Source organism: Lepisosteus platostomus, chromosome 6, assembly GCF_059453375.1.
Source record: "Lepisosteus platostomus isolate fLepPlt1 chromosome 6, fLepPlt1.hap1, whole genome shotgun sequence".
Classification (NCBI taxonomy): Eukaryota; Metazoa; Chordata; class Actinopteri; order Semionotiformes; family Lepisosteidae; genus Lepisosteus; species Lepisosteus platostomus.
The window spans coordinates 36,874,091-36,888,773 of NC_142616.1; the positions used below are offsets into that span (position 1 = coordinate 36,874,091).

Consider the following 14,683-nt stretch of genomic DNA (forward strand, 5'->3'; position numbering starts at 1 on the left):
TCAATTACCTTGTACACTTTCCCGAAGGCTCCGTCTCCCAGCTCTCCCACGATCTCCCACACTTCCTCCGGATTCACATCCCTGTGGACGTGCTCGTACTGTTTCTTCTTCTTATCCGTCCCAAGTTTAAAAATCTTACGAAAGTTAAAAAACGACATTTTCTTGTGCCCTTCTTGACGGTCCTCTCGCTAGAACGTAAGCCCGCAGCCCAGACTTATTCACTGAAACGGGGTTTTCCGTCCAAATTACTCAACCGAAGCAGTATATTGGCAAATGTATTGAACTAGTAATAATACCATTTTCGTGTTACTTCATCTGAAAAGGCTTTTCTTCAGCGCATCACTTCTGACGATTGATCCATCCACTTCAAAACGCAATCATCCACAACAATGATAACAGAAATCCCGAATGGAAATTTTCATTTTAGTAGAACCCTAGAAGGCAAAAGGACGTCGGTTTTGAACCACGGACGGCGAAATTAAATGCGATCAGAACAGACTCCCCTTCTTCGTTACAGCTCAAACTATCCTTCCCCCCCGTTTCGCAAGTTCCCCAAACGATTAATAAAGCGGTAAGAGATCTAGAGTCCGCGGTCGGCGCTACCCTGGCTCTGGCTGTCAAAGACAGGCAGGCAGGCGGGCGGGCGGGGGAGCGGCTGCTGCCCCTCCGACTCCCCACAAGGAAACGCTCCGGCCCAAAACCCAACCCGAGAGCCGCTCGCGTGTTTTCGACCCCTTCGGGTTTATGGAAACAAGACCCAGGCTGGGGCAAACAAAGTTCCCAGGTGACTTTAACTCCGAAGCGGGGATCGCGTTTGTCTCCCAGCTCTCACCGGACGGTGTATGTCAAAATCGCAACCCACAGAATCGGCAGCTCCGCCGCGGTGTTTTCTCTCTCTCTCTCTCCTGAGACAACAAGTTCAGCTCCGCTGGTCGCTCGGGCTCGACGGAGAGGCGCGCTCTCGGGCTCGCGCAGCCGTGCTGGGGAACAAAACGCGACGCCACAGCTCCACGCCTCCCGGCCACGGCTTTCCTCTTTTCCAGAGGAGGGGTGTCTGTCTTTGTACCTTCTTTCTCCACCAGCTAATGGAGAAGCCTGTGCATCACCCAGGCCCTCTACCGCCGTGTAACAATCTCAAAACGTACAGCTCCCCGTCTGAATTGTGAGACAAAAGCCATGGACATTAATTTATATATAAAAAAGTTTAAATCTGATCAACCAGGCGGGGAGGCGCGGCCGCACAGTCCTCAGCTTCCCCTATTCTCCTCCTCTTATTAAGACCACACGTTACTCGGGAACGCGCACGGCAACCTTGTTAACCATTTGCGGCTCCTTGTCTTGAATGACTTGATCCGAGTCGTTCAGTCATTTAAACAGTCATTTTGGTTGGTATTTTAATTATTGTCATCTAGTTTCTAAAGCAACATTAACACTATTTTTCGAATCAGTTAAACTTTTTTTTTAAAAAGGGAATGAAACTTCAAATACTTCTTTATACAACATAGTACAATATACCTTGCTAGAAACTTAGCAAGTGCTGTACTCCTGTTTCTATCGTGTAAAATAAATGTATGTCAAATTGATGAATGGATACACAAATACCTTTCCCCTGTTCTTTCAAATGTAGGGACAACATGCAAAGGAATGCAAATTTGTAGTTCATTTATGTACACACATTCTGTATGTATGTATCGCGACACACTTAAAGCACGATTAACCCTTTAGCGTTTAACTACAATGTTTATGCATTATTTTTTCTAATATGAACAAAAAGTAAAATAAAACAGGCTACAGAAAAATAGAACAGGAAGATTAGATTGAGGGCTTGTCAACCCAGGGAATGACGTCGGTTGGCCACTCTCCGTTTGCGCATGCCTGTTGAGTGAAACTAAAGCAACACTGAGAAGTGATGTCTTGGATTTCACAGTGTACAATAAAAGGTAGATTTATCATTCCTTAGAATACTCGTTAACTCCGAAAGCAAGAGTTGATGGTTAGTTACGTAGTTTCATATGTGTGTTTTATGTAAGGTATTTCTAGACATCTGAGTGCAATAAAGATTGCACCGATTAGCTTTTGTTGATTTGAATACAGTCGTCTGGGCGACAGATTTTGGTTCCCTTCAACGTTTGAAATTGAACGCCTGTCAGTATTTTTAGTTTGAAGAATAAGTACCTGCTTTTTGTATTAACTTGGGGTACATAGTTGACCCCTGTATGTCAGTCATTTTTAATTCATGTACTTATTTTCAAGTCGTTTGTGCGTGTTTAAGAATGTTAAACACATTTGGAGCACATGTAATCTATGACGCTGGTGAAATAACATTGCATAAACCTTGCAGACCGGTTAGATTAAAGTGCGTGGATTTTTTCCTACTTTATGACAGTTCTTTTTTAAGGAACATCTTTAGGTTTCAACTGTATTTTACCAAGGCCTGACAATAGGAACACTGTATTGCCAGGATTGTGTAAGAATCTTCCTTCCAGACTGCTGCCTGCGTACTAAACTGGTGTTTGTAGTGCAAGTTATTATAGCATTATACTCTCAAGAAGTCACGGTGCTCTGAAATTGTAAGGCAGTTCCTTTCCCTAAAGGAGAGTTTTCCCATTTCACAATCTGTATTATATATATTTCACTTGCTGCTTGTTGGGGTGCAAGGTTCCCAGCTGTATAGTGTACTTTGTTGACAAGAATTCCCTGTTCTGTTCTTTTTTAATCCCATCTTTGTTTAATTCTGGCTTTAGGACTCATTCTTAACAACCATTTTTACCGAGTGTTTTCTGTGAATTAAATATATGTTTGAATTATGTGGCTTAAAAGTGTTTCTTTATACAAAGCAGGCCTAATACATTGTAAAAATGCATTGTGGCATGAAGCTTGGTTTGTGTCAAGTAAAGAAAGTGAAAACAAAAGCAGTCGATTCCCTTATAAGGATCACACTGTGTCTTTAGCTACAAGACTTGTGTAAGAATATAAGCATCTGTATTTCTAAGGAGCTCTTCTGAATGGAATGAATTGGGGATGTGGGACCTTTGTCGCCGTTGTCTGTTTTTGTCCTAATGTTTGCGATTTGCCTGTTATTTTTTGGTAGGTACCAGGATGTTCAGTTGATTTTGTTTCTGTTCCTAATAAACCAATGTTGTTTGCTCAGTATTATCTGGTTTCTTACCATGGGTAGTCCATTAATGGATTTTTGTTTTCTGTATTTCTTTCAAAGACAAGAGAATAGACGAGAGAGAAGACGATTGAAAAAAAACCTTACATATTCCAACATTTATTACAAATATTACACAGCCCATAAATAAACATATCCTTTACCTAATCAAAAGCTTTTACCTAAAGAAGTTTAGTTTTGTGTTCTGTGTTTTTCCAGCATGAATCTGAAGGGCCATCTGATGCAGAGAGAGAAAGGAAGCTCTGAGGAGGAGCCTCCTTCTCTCCTCTGGGGTCTAGATCCCATCTTCTCTACGTTTGCCAGACTGTACATTAAAGACATCTTGCAAATGAAGGAATCCTGTCAGGTCCCAGGTACTGTATTTCTTTTTGACTTGCAGTACTGTTCATAATGATAGTGAAATGGGGTCTCCAGCAGTCAGCTTGATTAGCACTTTAAATTAACATTGCTGAATCAGGGGGGCTTTAATATATAGGTAAGAACTTTGCTTCATCCAGCAGGACTTACAAATTTAAATTTCACGTACTTGCTTTTCTAGTTAATAGAATGTATTTGCTTTCAGATTTCCCTGTTTCCACCAAAACATGTGAGCATGAGGGAAAATAAGCACAAATCACCAGGCACTTTGAATGTCTGAGATGGGAATCTAAATACTCTATAGTTCAAGGAGCTCCACTCCTCCTCCTCTGCAGTACTCCATAATTGTTGGCAAGCTTATACATGGCACTGCAGTCCATCATACTTAAATATAGCTTTTGGAGCATTTTCATAAACAGAACTGAGAATTTGCAGTGTTTGTCACAAACATGTCCTTTCTTCAAGAAACCAAAGAAAATATAGGAACAGTTCAGATGTATTCTGCATTATTTAAACACCCTTGCTAAACATTTCTCGTATCTGTTATCCCTATCTATTTCTGTCTTTCTTGATAAAAATAATAAATATGGATACAGTTGTTCAGCAATGATTGTTAAGCTAAGTCTATTTTTGTTGTAGCTGTGGTAAAGCGTTTCAGAAGGAAACCTCTACAGAACATCAATAATTTATTATTGATATTAGTTCGCTACTAACTAGTAGTTACTGATGAGTGTGTTTTGCTTTGTGGATCTTTTTCTAAACGCAGAAATCCCTGATTTAAAAAGCAAAGTGCCTTTTTATCTATAAATTAAGGTTTTGACATTTTGTATGCAGTGATTTTAGTTTTCATTACATTGCAATCTTTAATCTTAAGAATCAATTCTGGTTTAAAATGTATTTTTAACAATACATTTATGAACAATAAGGCAAGGTAAGACACAGACATTTTATTGTAGGCAGACAGATGATACTGTCGCTACAGTACTGTTTTAAATCTAGTTTTTATGACAAAATAATCAATCTCTGTCAAGCTTGATTCAAATTGAGGCTTTTTATTTAAAAGTCAATTTGTCTTTTTGGACTTCACAGGTATATTTTTCTACTGCTCACATCCAATTTGCAAAGTGGATGTTTTAGGAACTGTGGTGTATAAAAGAGAGCGAGAGGACTTCTTCTGCTATGGAGGTAAGGAACAATAGGCTTTTTGTCCCAGGCTAAGAAATGGTATGGTACTGTAAAAAAATATAGCATGGTACTGTAGTCATCTTAGGACTCCTTTAATAATACTCATGCAGCAGAAGTCAAATTAATTCAGTATGTTTTTTTTTTCCTTTTACTGTAGCTCTGAATTTCTGTGTAATTACAGTATAGGCCAGTGGTTCCCAACCATGGTCCTGGAGGAACAGTGTGTCTTCTGGTTTTTACTCCAGCCAAGCTCTTAATCACAGAATCATTCAATGGGACAATGTCTGTACACTTGCTTTTGCTCTTAAAAGGTCATATGGGATTTGTAATTGGTATCAACTCTCTGTCAGTTACAGTTTCAGAACTACCTTTATTTGTGTGTGTTACCTGCAATGTAACTAACTAGACCTCTGCAGAAGGCTCATGTGTCATTCCTACCTGTGTCTGAAATAACAGCAAACATGTTGAAGAGAGGTTAAAAGTTGTGAAGTTGTTGAAAATGGTACACTTGAAGGAGAGTATTTTTGACTAAAGAAAAAGTTTAATAAAAATCTAAAGAAGTTAAGAACTGAGCTGGAATGGTTGGGGATCACTAGTATACAGTAGGTAAGACCTTCCTGTATCAAAACCAAATGAATGAACGTGCTCCCCAGATGATGTATTTGACAGCTGTAATTTTTAATCCAGGAGTAAGAGGCTCTAGGTAAAAAGGTTTGTCTGAAGCACTGAGTGCGTGTTCTGTGTAATTTCCTGTAAAGTGATAAGTCAGCAGGCCAAAACATGAAAGCAGAAATCAAAGTTTTAATCGCTAGTCTCCTATCTTTACTTCTGATGAAATTCTGTAAACCTTTTTCAGTCCAGGTCTGGAGAGGGACCTGTGTGATTCGGTAAGAAACAAGTGGTAATAACAATAAGTGATTGAGAACAAAACGGTTCTTTAATTTACACATCTTGAAGAGCTAGCACAGCTGTTCCAGGTTACCTTAGCCTTCATATCAATAAACCTTTGGTTAGTTATTTTTAAGAACAACGTTTTCCTATTATTAACCTAATTTATTGACAAGTTGACACACCATGTGTGCCGCAGTGAGGTGCCAGATTGAAAACAGTGTGAAGAATAACAGGATGAGTGACAATTATTGCGTAATTCCCAAGTATGGGTCTATCCTGACTTTAGAGTTCAGTGTAAGTGTGCGAAAGGGAGGCTGACTTTGGTCTTTGTCCTGAATTGTAGTGGATGATGGCACAGGGGTCATTAACTGTCTCTGCTGGAAGGATGAGCAATGGAAAGAGGATTCTGAAGCTCTTAAATGTAAGTTTTTGTCCAGTTTCATTAACTTCATATTTCATATTCTGTGGTATGGAACGTTCATATCAGGTATACTATCCTAAGCAGAAATACAAATTAAACCAGTAATGTGCTTGCTTGTTTTCAGAAAATACCAGCCTTATATTATATCAGCAATATATGAGTTTAAGCATATGCAAGTTTTTTTTTACAATTTATCTTTCCACATTTTCACAGACTTAAGTACAGAACAATACAATTCAGGATATCTTAAAATTATGTTAAATTAAAATTATCCCCTCCTTGGTAGATAATTACCAGCCTAATTATATTCATAATATTTATTATTATTTGAAAGACTGCAAGTGGTCCATTAATAGTTTTCCCCTAAAGTCTGTGTCGAAGATCACTCATCTGTTACTAAGAGAAATTTAAACCTAGCAATAAGTATCTTAGACTTGCATACTTATTATCTTGTGGTGAATTATGGTCCACCATCGTCATTCTAGATTAGAAAGGTGTCTGGTCTGAAAGAAGAGCAGATTATGTGCTATAAGTGGTAACTATATTCTGTTAGCTCAGATAATAGACTGGAGTGTATATGAGGAGGTATTAGTAGTCAGATTGCTTTAATTTTTAATTGAAACCTGTGTTTCGAAGAGTAAAAAGAACCTGGGGGAAGTTCTTACCGAAATACTGTAAAAGAAAATTCAGCTTCATACTATACACAGCACCTCTTGTCTAGCTGGATAACCTAGAAATGTTCATTTTGTTGTTTTTTTTTCTTTTCCCCCACTTTGTTAATTTTCTGTGCAGTAGTAAATCAGCTGCTGGACAATAGGCCTGGCTGAGTTTTGTGGTTGATGCTTTAAAGAAAAAGCCTTTTTAGAAACTAAAATTAACCTTTTAATTATATGAAATGTTCTGAGAATTAAAGGAGCTAAGTAAATGAAATCTGAAGTCAACTGATCATGTTTGCAGGTTTAAATCTGTTATGTTAGCACTAGAAATCCTATATCCTGTGTTTCCATTAATGTTTCAGGATGAGGTGAAGTGATAGGAGATGTAACCTTTCTCTGAGAATAAGCTGCCAACTTGGTAGCGGAGTATAAAAAGTTTTAATGAGCCATGCTTTGTAAGTGACCAGTGTCTATGTGTTGTTTTGTGTGACCCATGTGTGATTCTGTACCACCTCCTCAAGGTGACTATGACACAGTAACTAACAAATGAAAACAAAAGTGAAACAAGCAATTGCCAAGAAAGTGAAACAGTGACTGTTTCATTTTGAATTTGTTAGTTACTGTGTTACTGTGTTTGTGAATTATATTTAATGGTGTTCTGGGACTGCCATGAAAATAAAACATTGATTCTTGTATGTACTGTATTTCTGTGGCCTCAACTTCGGGAGCCCCTCATACATAAGCAACAGATTTACACATGACAGGGCTCTTAAACCTGCTGCCATGCACTGAGAATCAGGGGTCCTGAGGGATTTTGTGTTCTCTGGTTTGCCTCCAGCAGTAGCCAAGCCACAAGGTCCCACACTGGGGGGGTTTAACCTGGCAGAACAGTTCCAGAAACTGCAGCTGGCCCAGCGGAGAAGCTCCCATCTGGAGATTGGAGACCTTCTGAGGGTCAGAGGCCCTGTCAAGACTTCCAGACAGCAGAGGGAAATCAGCGCCTCCGCCTACTGTAAGAGCAAATTGTACCTTGACATTTTAGGTACATTGCAGGTTTTCTCTTCTGTCAGTTTCTTTATGTATTACATTTGTATGTGTTTCAAATGCATTGCCCAGTAATTACAGGTACACTTGCTCTTTGCAGTGTGTTACTATATATTGTAGGTAGAACATAGATGTCATACAGTAGCTTGCACATAGGCTTTCTGTTATTTTTACTGCATTTCAAACTAAGAGCTTTTGCTTCCAATGACACTTTCAGCGTTTTATTTTATTTCACAGATTCTTTAATTCTATCAAATGTACATGAGTATTGGAGATTTTATTTCCATTGGTAAAAGTACATTTTCAGAAACATCTAAGAAGGCAACAGGGTAAAAATATTTTTTGCTTAATAACTGGTTAGAGAAAATAGTTATTTAAATCATCTGAACAGTTGATCAAAAGCATGTCACACTTCAGTCATGTACCACGTATTGTTTCTAATGCAGAATTCATACTCCCACCCTTATCTTCAAAAACTCAGCTCAAAGGTAAATGATTTCTTCACACAACCTTATAGTTTAAACTGTATAAAGAAACACAGATGATGAAACAGAGAAATTCAGAGAATACTCTTCTAACATGAACTTTCATTTTGGAACATCTGCTGGTATTTACCACCGGCATGAAAGAGTGAAGCACATTTTCCACTGGATCAGCAAATGTCATTATAATAGTGACTTGGGAAGAAACACAGCCTCTACATTATGTGAGGGACACAACTTCACAACTTAAGATTTGCAGAGAAACAAGGCCATTTGATCTGCATTTAATTCGCTGAATTTCTTATATACTGTATCCATAATAGATTTACACCTACTAATGCGGAATCAGTGATTTTTCTGTTTTTGTATTATTTTTTTACTGGTATCTGATCAAGGTTGAACTTTTTTTCTTGTGATTTTTCATTGTGTGGTTAAGAGTTCAGCTTATGCTAGAAGCACCAAATAGCAGTGACCAGTAGTCGCTGAATGTTCTTGAATGTAAAGCTTTCTGGGATAGGTGTGATTATTGTTATAAGAGGGACTTCTTCTCATTGTATGCCAACTGTTTCTGTTCAGACACTTACAAGACAGTGTAGAGCACCTGTTTAGCTTTGCTTATTCTTTGGCAGGTGCTGTACACTTCTGTTCTGCTTTGCAGTGTGACAAAAAGTGTCTTCCTTGAGTAATACAGAAATGTAGTGATCAGACAAGTTGAAGAATAATACATTTTTTCGCTGTCTTGTAACTTGAAAGATATTAGAGTAATTTAAACATTGGTTCTCCAGATAAAGTGGAAGACCCAGTGCTGGCAGTGCAGATCTCTCGGATGATGGAAGTTCCCCAGCTCTATCGAAGGTTCTATGACAAACCCTTCCAAGTTCCACACGGTCTGCAGGAGAGATCAAGTGACTGTGAGTAAGTAGCAATGTGTGTGTGTCATATATATTCTCTTTAAGAAAATCAACAACAAACAAAAAAATTACATTTTTATGTGCTTTACTAATGTTGTTCTAAGGACATTGTGTCTAAGAATATCGTGCCTTTACTTTGGCCTCCACTGATAAAACAAGGAACAAGGTTATTTTATTTAAATAATAAACATATATCAACAAGTAATAGGTTTATTCCATGCTGAAAAAAAAAAAGAAAGAGAACACAACGTTTCGGCCGTGGAACCTTCTTCAGGTGTGTCACCTGAAGAAGGCTCCACGGCCGAAACGTTGTGTTCTCTTTCTTTTTTTTTTCAGCATGGAATAAACCTATTACAGTACTTGTTCCTTTGCAGCCTACGCATGCTGACGCAGCTACCCACCTGAACATATATCAACTATCAGTTTTCTAACCCTTGAACATGCAGTGCATTGGGCACATAAAGCAAGACACATATCCACATGTACTTTATACATCTTAAGATCAATGGGATATCCCATCTCTAGACTCTCGAATACTCCAATGTTGCCATTGTAATAGACGCAAATGCTGTCATGGCTTCCATCTTTAGTGACCCAGTTAATAAGGGTTGAAAAGAACAACAAGAGTATTAGAATGAATACAGTCGGGCTTCCAGTTGGCTTAATGAAGACATTTGTTCAGAAGTTAGGCTCAGAATCCTGATATGCACATATCAATAGTTTGAGTCTGATTTACAGTATGTCACATTTTCCTTAATTTGATGTTATCTCTGCTCTCAACTGTGGGGATTTTTTTCAACAGTATATATTTTTGCACATGTATTCTTGTGGCATGCACGTTGTCTTCCTTGCCAGCAACCATTTGCAGATTTGAAGAGAAAATAAAGAGGGTGAATGTGAAACATGTACTTTGTCAAATGTAACACATAATTGGTGTCCCATGTGGATGTTCTTCATAGGTTGCTGTTCTGATTGGATTGGGTTGCTGTTGTTACTTGATGTTTCTCTGCAGTTTGGAGGGGGTCACGTCACTTCCCAGCCTGCTTGGACAGGTGTGCTTAAGCCTGAAAGACTTCCTGAGAAAGGAAGCTGTCCAGAGCTTCCACCCCAACGACCTGGAGACAGTGAATTCACTCGTGTCACTAGCTAGCCATGCTCTTCAGAATGGCCCAGATCAGCAGGTGAGCAGCTGGAGCTACTTGTTTTCTTAAACGGTGATAGTTAGCAGGGGTGTGTGGGAAATCTACCTATTACAGTATCTCTGTTTCAAAGTAGTCTTTTAGTAGTATGTCCTTGAATTGTTGTTGTGAAAAAAGCTTGGAATAAGAGCAATTTAATGCAAATGGAAGTTAAAGTTCTGTAAGCCACTGTTCATTTGTTTTATGTTCCAGAGGTTGCACAGTATACACATAAGTCATTCTACATTTATTTCACAGCTTATGTGGTGATTTTGTGCCTTCAGAAACTAAAATGTAACAAACTCTTATGCTTGTTGGAAATGCTTTGTGAATATAGACTAAAATGTTTAAATATATTCACTGTTCTGTGTTCTTTCATATTTGGAAAAAAATGCGCCCTATTATGGGTAATGGGTAAGCAGGTTTTAATCCTCAACAGTATAACAAGGTTGGCCGTATGTTCTTCAGCAAGAGAACTAATGGCAGAGTCTTTGTGACCTTTTCATCTTTGGCTGTTTGAAATCTGAATGGTAGCTCGGGGACAGCGGTGGAGTAGTTCCCAGGTTAAGTCATAGGCCTTTTTTTCTTACAGAAACAGTATTAGTGTGGATAGAGTAACAGGGCAGGCATTGTTCTGGGTGTTATGTTTGGTTTAAAGCTATTTCCAATCGCCCTTTGGAGAGAAATCCTACGTGAGCTTGTAGCTGAGGGGACTAACCTCTGCTGACCTGCTGGGACTCTCATAACACTATCATTTCTCCAGTGCTGCAGTTCTCAAAGCTTTCAGCCTACTACCACCTACAGGGTTCACTGCTCTTGGCTGTCACATCTGCTAACTATTAGAGATGTTCTTCCAATAAGCAGGACCAAGTACTAAAACGCCGGAAACAGCATAGAAACTTGTGCCTAATTAAAATCAGGCCTTGTATGCTGTAAGGCAAAAAGAAAAGCTGTTGGCAAACAAACAGAAAAACAAAAGAGAGGCTTGGGGAGTATAAGATGAAACATCTTTCCCTTGAGTTAAATGTTGAAGTCTGTGATATTTGATTGAATTTTCATAGAAAAAAAAGATTTGATTAATCCAAATTCTTGCTTATGGCTGTAGGAATTTCATGTTTCTGCAGATCTGCTCTATAAAGATTAGTTGTGTAAATTAATAAAACTAAGGTCTGTGAGTTTTGATTACCATTTTAATTGCCCTGTAAGCTTTTCGAGTAAGAATTGTTTCCATGTTTTTTTTTGTTTTATTATTATTGTGTTTTATTTTTTCACTAACTTAGGAATTTAACTTTAACGTAGGGGTCAGTCACAATCACCTTCAGAATTCCAGTTTTAATGCCTGTAAAGGATGAATGTGCAATGTTTTGGACGAACTGATACATTATTTACCTTGTGAAGCTCACCTTTTACCAGTGTCTTTTCTGAACATTGGTTCAGAAAGGTGAAAAGAAATTGGCTTGGTATCTGTCATTTCTTGTTATTTGTTATGTTTCTTGGATTTAGCAAGCTGCCAGATCCTTGTCAACCTCAAAACAAATACACAGTGTGTTCAGAGAGGCCATTCAAGTTCTGCAGGAAGAAGGGCTGTTGTTCCGGAAAGCTGGTTCTCAAGAGGAGGTCTACCAGGTGAGCACTTCTGTGTTCTCTGTACAAGGTATTTCCATTGTCCCAGGGTGTAAGAATTCCTTGGTCTGCAGAAATTATCACTGAATATGGGCAGGGCAAAAAGGCCTTCACAGGATTAAAGCAGTCTCATTGGCAAGTTATGGATTTCTGAGACTACTACTTTAAATTTCACCTTCTAAATTAAGAGCCTAGATGTTTTTTTGCTGTTCTTTTTCTGCTAGTGTGAATTTGGGTGTTTCCATATTTTTTACTAATTTTTAAAATAAATTTTAAATTGGCTTTAGTTCTGAAATGATGAAAGGCACTATATTAATGTAAGCTAACTCACATTTTACACTGGCCAAGTTTATGAAGTGTTGCAAATGACGTTCATGTTGTATGATAAAGATTGTTATCCATAAAATGGAACTCTTTTACTTTGTGTTGTATAAATCATCAATCAGTTATAGGTATTGATATAAAGTAAAAGAATAGGTTTGGCATATACTGTAGTACATTTTATCTTTATAATAGATGCTGTAATCAGTGTGTTTTTAATTTGCCAATAGGTAACTGAGCAGGATAAGGAGCTACACAGGGTGACCAAAGAAATTATCTGTGAGGACTCTAGGCGAGAGAAATGTGAGTCTTTTGAGAAAAGTCGTAAAATTTTAGAACATTAAAGATTTGGAAGTAGTGAACAATTATATCTATCATTGCTAATTACCATTGCTAATAGTTTTCTGGTTGAGTAATGACATTCACCTTTTCTGCAAAGTTTCCCATGATTATGTGCCAGTGTACCGGTCTCTGTGAGGATTGCTTTATCTATGGCATACATACTATAAAATCAGAGGTGAATGTTGTACTTTCTAGTCAAACCACGAGGTGGCACAGTTGTGCTTGTCTTTATAGTAATTCTGGAAGAAAATGTGCTCAGTGTACTGTTATAAACAAAAACAACAAAGGGTTTTAGCACGTACAGAAGAATTCAAAATAATGTTATAGTTCAGTATTTTTTTGTACGCATTTATTTTAATATGCATTAATTCAGAAATATATTATACATTCATTGAAATAGTATTTCCTTTCTTAATGTGCGTGGAGCACAGGACAGAGAACATGCCCGTAGTTCGGGATGCAAACTTATAAGATCCTAAGTACTTCACAATTTTTAGGACTTGGAAAAACTTACTGTTGTTTGTTTCCCAGATGCAGAAAAGGGCTGCCATTTCCTGCATATCCTGTCCTGTGTGAGGCAGAGTTATAGCCGCAATATCAGCGAGGCTGCCATGCGCCTGGTCCTGAGCGCACTGGAGTGCAACAGTGATATAATCAGCACCACGGACAGCCACTATACAGCCCTCTGACAGGACGCCACCCCTCATGAATCTGTGTGGGCGATGGTCGGACAGGAGTGTTCTCCGTTACATAGAGGAACCTTTAATGAGCTTTTTTCAAATCTGTATCCTGTTGACAACCGTGGCCAAGGTACAAAGAATAAGAGACTGGGAATGGTCCAGTGGAGATGTAAGTCAAACTAGCACAAAGGCAGCAGAGTCTGAAACAGGGCATGTCCCACTTCATGACTCCAGTGATTTATGTCTTGTTTCTGTTTATTGCATCATGCAGTACCACTCCTGAAAGTAAAAAGTAGGAGATACATAGGTTGTTAGACAGATTACTGTGACAGAGTTGTCCTGCACTTTAAATCTGTTGCTTTTCAAATAATGGCATCACTTGTGCAAAATACAAATAACGCATGGAGTATACTTTATTATTGTTAATCGAGGGAAAGCCAAAGCTTGGTCATTCATTTAAGTGAAATCAGTGCATCCAATGCGTTAACAGCGCATGAACTACGTTAAACGTAGCCTGCAACAGGAAGCAGGTTTCTAAGGGTTTGGGACGCTAGATGGCGCTGCTTGACAGCGAATTTTACGTTTGGACTCTGGAAAAGAGCGTCGATCTTGGTGGATAGGTTTTTTTGTTTAATTTTTTGAAGTTTTTAAAATGCTTATTTGTATAAATTATTTTGTATTTTCAAGTTACATTATATTTTATGCTTACGTTATGCTGTAATAAAATGTAATCTGGATAAAGCGGTTAGAAAGAGGATAAAATAACTAATATTATGTGATCTTTATCGGTTTTCCATGTATTTTTGTCTTGATGGCTTGAAAAAGGAAAAGGTACTTAAATATTTTTAATAATAAATTGACAGAAAATATTTGTAAAAGTCGCGATTTTATATTTAAGTTGAAATGGAGAAATAATATTTAATATTTGTAAAATAGTACTATTTTAATACTATTTTTAAAATAGCTAAATTGATCACCTTACAAAATTAATCCCAAAATGTACTCTGCTCTGATTTGTCAGCAAGACTGACCTAAATTGAATTAATTCCCGTTATGTTCTATACAATCATTTATTAAACATTCCATTCAGAATTTAAATTGTTGTGACTAAGAATTCATCATCTTTCCCTCCAGTACTACATCGATTATACATTTGTGGCATCATTAATTTATTTTATGAATTAACAGATTGTGAGCAAGCTTTATGAAATACGCTGTGTACAAATTAGGATAATGCAGGAAAATGCAACGACACCAAGTAGTGTCATTTTAGATTTTACTTAAAAGCAAACCTATTCACGTCTTGAGAACCTCTATAAAATAAGAAGCTGTCCTGTCAAATGGTACTTCGCAATGTGTAGACCCAAGGGGTTTTATATCTACGGAGAGATATCTTGAAGATTTCAAAAAGGTCGTA

The 14,683-nt window shown here is 37.9% G+C and overlaps 2 protein-coding genes across 9 annotated transcripts in view; one reads left to right on the plus strand and one right to left on the minus strand.

Moving 5' to 3' along the window:
* The window catches only part of slka (STE20-like kinase a), a 42,672-nt gene extending 41,408 nt beyond the window's left edge, over nucleotides 1-1,264 (minus strand). For 3 of the 5 annotated variants that reach the window (XM_088635710.1, XM_088635708.1, XM_088635707.1), the window contains exon 1: nucleotides 9-1,263. In XM_088635710.1, the coding sequence (XP_088491836.1) occupies nucleotides 9-158 (150 nt within the window). In that variant the 5' untranslated portion in view covers nucleotides 159-1,263. Of the gene's footprint in view, nucleotides 1-8 lie in introns of all 5 variants that reach the window. The other 2 variants (XM_088635709.1, XM_088635712.1) reach the window with 1 other exon arrangement.
* Nucleotides 1,265-1,849: 585 nt separating this feature from the next.
* stn1 (STN1 subunit of CST complex) lies at nucleotides 1,850-14,364 on the plus strand. 4 transcript variants are annotated; one of them, XM_088635717.1, is made up of 10 exons: nucleotides 1,850-1,940; nucleotides 3,374-3,528; nucleotides 4,622-4,717; nucleotides 5,952-6,029; nucleotides 7,524-7,727; nucleotides 8,997-9,126; nucleotides 10,135-10,303; nucleotides 11,804-11,926; nucleotides 12,475-12,547; nucleotides 13,118-14,364. In XM_088635717.1, exons 2-10 carry the CDS (start codon nucleotides 3,375-3,377, stop codon nucleotides 13,273-13,275), a joined length of 1,185 nt encoding a protein of 394 aa, XP_088491843.1. In that variant the 5' UTR covers nucleotides 1,850-1,940; nucleotide 3,374; the 3' UTR covers nucleotides 13,276-14,364. The 4 variants fall into 4 exon arrangements, with proteins under 4 accessions (XP_088491843.1, XP_088491846.1, XP_088491847.1 ...); XM_088635720.1 differs by having other exon boundaries at nucleotides 7,527-7,727; XM_088635721.1 differs by having other exon boundaries at nucleotides 1,851-1,940; nucleotides 7,524-7,697.
* Nucleotides 14,365-14,683: the final 319 nt, after the last annotated feature.

Bases quoted from the DNA above. Each gene is read 5' to 3' on its own strand.
- stn1 (XM_088635717.1), top strand. From the start codon at position 3,375: ATGAATCTGAAGGGCCATCTGATGCAGAGAGAGAAAGGAAGCTCTGAG. The intron at 6,030-7,523 runs GTAAGTTTTTGT...GTTTGCCTCCAG, and splicing joins GGATTCTGAAGCTCTTAAAT to CAGTAGCCAAGCCACAAGGT. The intron at 9,127-10,134 runs GTAAGTAGCAAT...GTTTCTCTGCAG, and splicing joins GAGAGATCAAGTGACTGTGA to TTTGGAGGGGGTCACGTCAC.